Source organism: Galeopterus variegatus, unplaced genomic scaffold, assembly GCF_000696425.1.
Source record: "Galeopterus variegatus unplaced genomic scaffold, G_variegatus-3.0.2 Scaffold16954, whole genome shotgun sequence".
Lineage (NCBI taxonomy): Eukaryota > Metazoa > Chordata > Mammalia > Dermoptera > Cynocephalidae > Galeopterus > Galeopterus variegatus.
Window position 1 is genome coordinate 6,684 of NW_007743065.1, and position 3,140 is coordinate 9,823.

At 41.4% G+C, this 3,140-nt stretch overlaps 1 protein-coding gene across 1 annotated transcript; it reads right to left on the minus strand.

The window, feature by feature from the left end:
* Positions 1–357: 357 nt before the first annotated feature.
* On the minus strand, positions 358–2,141 carry LOC103582608 (interferon-induced protein with tetratricopeptide repeats 1B-like). Its single transcript, XM_008564155.1, is given in 1 exon segment — positions 358–2,141. A coding segment is annotated over 1 exon segment (1,272 nt). The 5' UTR covers positions 2,075–2,141; the 3' UTR covers positions 358–802.
* Between the last annotated feature and the right edge of the window lie 999 nt (positions 2,142–3,140).

Below are 3,140 nucleotides of genomic sequence, written 5' to 3' on the forward strand. Positions count from 1 at the left end.
CAGTTCTTCGAGGGTTAAATAAGAGGCTTTGTCTAGACTGATGATTCTCAATCCAATGATTCTCAGTTTGTTTTATCAAATAAAGTTTTAATTCACCTGGAAGCATCTGTATACATTTTAGAGAGAATTTCCTCCCACGAGCTAGGTGTAAGATAATGCATAGCCTGATGTCTCAAAGCATATGGGAATTTTTCAGATTTCTCCCAAACACATGGGACTTCAGGAGGAGTTGTCCACCAAAGGGAGTTCAGAGGGTTGCAACTGCAGTCTAGCATCCTAAATTAGATGGGCTAAAATTTTCCCCATTTTCCTGCATTTTGGAAGCCCAAAACTCCTTTGTGTGTGTGTGTGTGTAGTGTCACTTCTAAGAAATATGGCTCTTTGTTAATACTAAGAGAGAGTTCCAAGCCATTGGCATGAGAGAGAGACTTTTGAACTGAGCCTCTCCGGCCTGATGGTTAAAGCATGCATTAAAATTAAAAATTCTTCTTTTCTCTTGTTAGAAATCTCTTTTGTTAGAGAGGTGTCCCAGCTAAGAATTTATGAGGGTTAAGAATAGAAATTATTTGTGTTTTTCTCTCCTTCAGAAGGATGCTGTTCATTAGCCAAAAAGTGGGACTTTAGACGACAGTGCAATGTGCCACTCAACTATTTTGTGATCTTTTCTGTCACACCTTCTTGAAGACACTAATGAGGAAAGATTTGTATGATGGTACATTTAGATATGTTAACATTTAATATTTCTAAAGACAGGCCTCAGGCCAGCATCCAGGTGCAGGGTCTCTCCTAGGACATCAGAGCTTCACTCTCTTCCCTCTTTCAATCTGTGAACGAGCTCAAGGAGATTTAAACTCTCCTCATCAGATCTATTCTGATGAACTCGCCTGTTAACCAACTTCTCTAAAGCCCTGAGAATTTTTTGTCTAGCATTTGACTGTGGTTCTATGTCTAGTGCTTTTAAATAGTAGGTAATTGCATCATTTTCAGATTGCTTGTGATGTTCCAGAAAGTAGCCGTAACGATAATGGACCTCCTGCAATAGGCTCTTATTACCATCATGCAGGGTGAGTGCTTTCTGGTACGTGTCCTCAACCTTTTGCTGTTCACCTTGCTCTGAATACATGTTGGCTAAATCCATATAAGCTTTTGTAAATGTGGGCTTTTTCTCTATAGCCAGTTCAAAATGATGTATGGCTAATCTCATCATTCTGTCTGCATTTTCTTCAACCTCTCTGCTACGCGGCACCTTTGCAGCTTCCTTTATTTCGATCATATATTGTCTGTAGCAACACCCTATCTGGTGATGCAGGAAGACAGAGTCGGGTGTTGCCTGCAAGGCCATTTTTAAGAGCTGAAAATCTTTATCCAGAGAGCCTTTTTTTCGGTAAAACATGCCTGCATATCGAAAGACATAAGTCTGTGAGGACTCGTTGGTCAGAGCCTCTTCAACGTACTTTTCTCCTTCAGCTTCTTGTCCTACTTCCTGAAGCTTCAGCGCAAGGAGAACCTTAATATATGCATCCTCTGGACTTAGCCTGATGGCTTGCCTTAGGGGGTGCAAAGAAAACCCCTCTGTGCCTTTTAATGCTGCATTAAAGCCATCCAGGCGATAGGTGGCAATTGCATACCCGGTGCTGAATTCAGCGTTTTCAGGGTCTGCTTTCAGAGCTCTTTCAAAGCAGGCCTTGGCCCGTTCGTAATACTGTCCTCCACACTTCAGCAAGGCCCATCCTTCCTCACAGTCCATCTCAGGACATTCCATTCTATAGCGGAAAGGACTTGCCAACTTCTTGCAAGTGCTCTCCCCCTTGTCCAGGTAAGTCTGGGCTTCTGCCAGTCTTCCCAGGTGGTAGAACACCCAGGCATAGTTGCCCCATGTCACCAGACTTCTTATTTCTGATTGGTTGGCATGATCTCACTGGATTAAGTCTTCGGCTTCTTTCAAGCTCTCCAAGGCTTTCTCATTCTGGCCTTTGAGGTGCTTCACATAGGCCAGCATGTTGTGTATTCCCACATTGTACTTGGTGTCTAGGAACTCAATCTCTTCCAAGACCCTGTTTTCTAAATCAGGCATTGCACTGTCTTCAATTAGCAGCCCCCAGGTAAAGTGACATCTCAATTCCTTCAGCTTGTCTTCGACCTGATCATCACCAGCATTCTTACTGTAAAAACAAAGGAAGTTTTTATTTGTGAAATGAAGAACAGCCAAAAGAAAATCCAGATAAAGCACCTTGTATTTAAGTTTGTATTCTTCAAAGGAACACACTTTCTTTTCTTTTCTTTTTTCTTTTTCTTTTTTTTTTAAAAAGATGACTGGTAAGTGGATCTTATCCCTTGACTTGGTGTTGTCAGCACCACACTCAGGCAGCGAGCCAACCGGCCATCCGTATATGGGATCTGAACCCGGGGCCTTGGTGTTATCAGCACCGCACTCTCCCGAGTGATCCACCGGGCCGGCCTTTATTTTCTTTAGAGTACCTGGATTATTAAGATATGCACGGACTGTGTTTGCAGTTTGCTTGGCCCCATTCGCTGACTCTGGTACTTTCTAGCCAAATAACCAGGCTGTGCTTCAGAGTCCCATTTGTAAAATGGAGATGACAATAGTACTTATCACACTGGGCTTGAAGAGGAGTAATAAGCCCATATATGTAAAGCAGTTAGAGCATGTTCTGTGCTACATAAGTGTTTTCTATTTTACTATTAATATAAATAGGCAGAGACCAGTTAAAAATGCAGAGCCTTAGGAAGCATTGTTGACTTGAAGACCCTCATCTGCATATATGCAGTAAATTAAGACCACCTAAGAAAGATAATATTTGACCAAAGTTATTTTTTTCTCACTTGTTATTTGGAAATAATTATAGATTCACAGAATTTTGTAAAGACCATACAAAGATCCAGTGTATCCTTCGTCCATGTTCCCCCAATGGTTATATCTTACATAGCTATAGTACAATAATAGAATTAGGAAATTGACATTGGTACAACAATGTGTGTATATAATTCTATGTAATTTGTTCTCATGGGTATATCTATGGAACCTTCACCTCCATCGAGATAGAGAACTACTCTACCACCAACACATCTTCCTCATGCTATTCCTTTATAATTATACCTGTCACGTCCTCACCTGCACC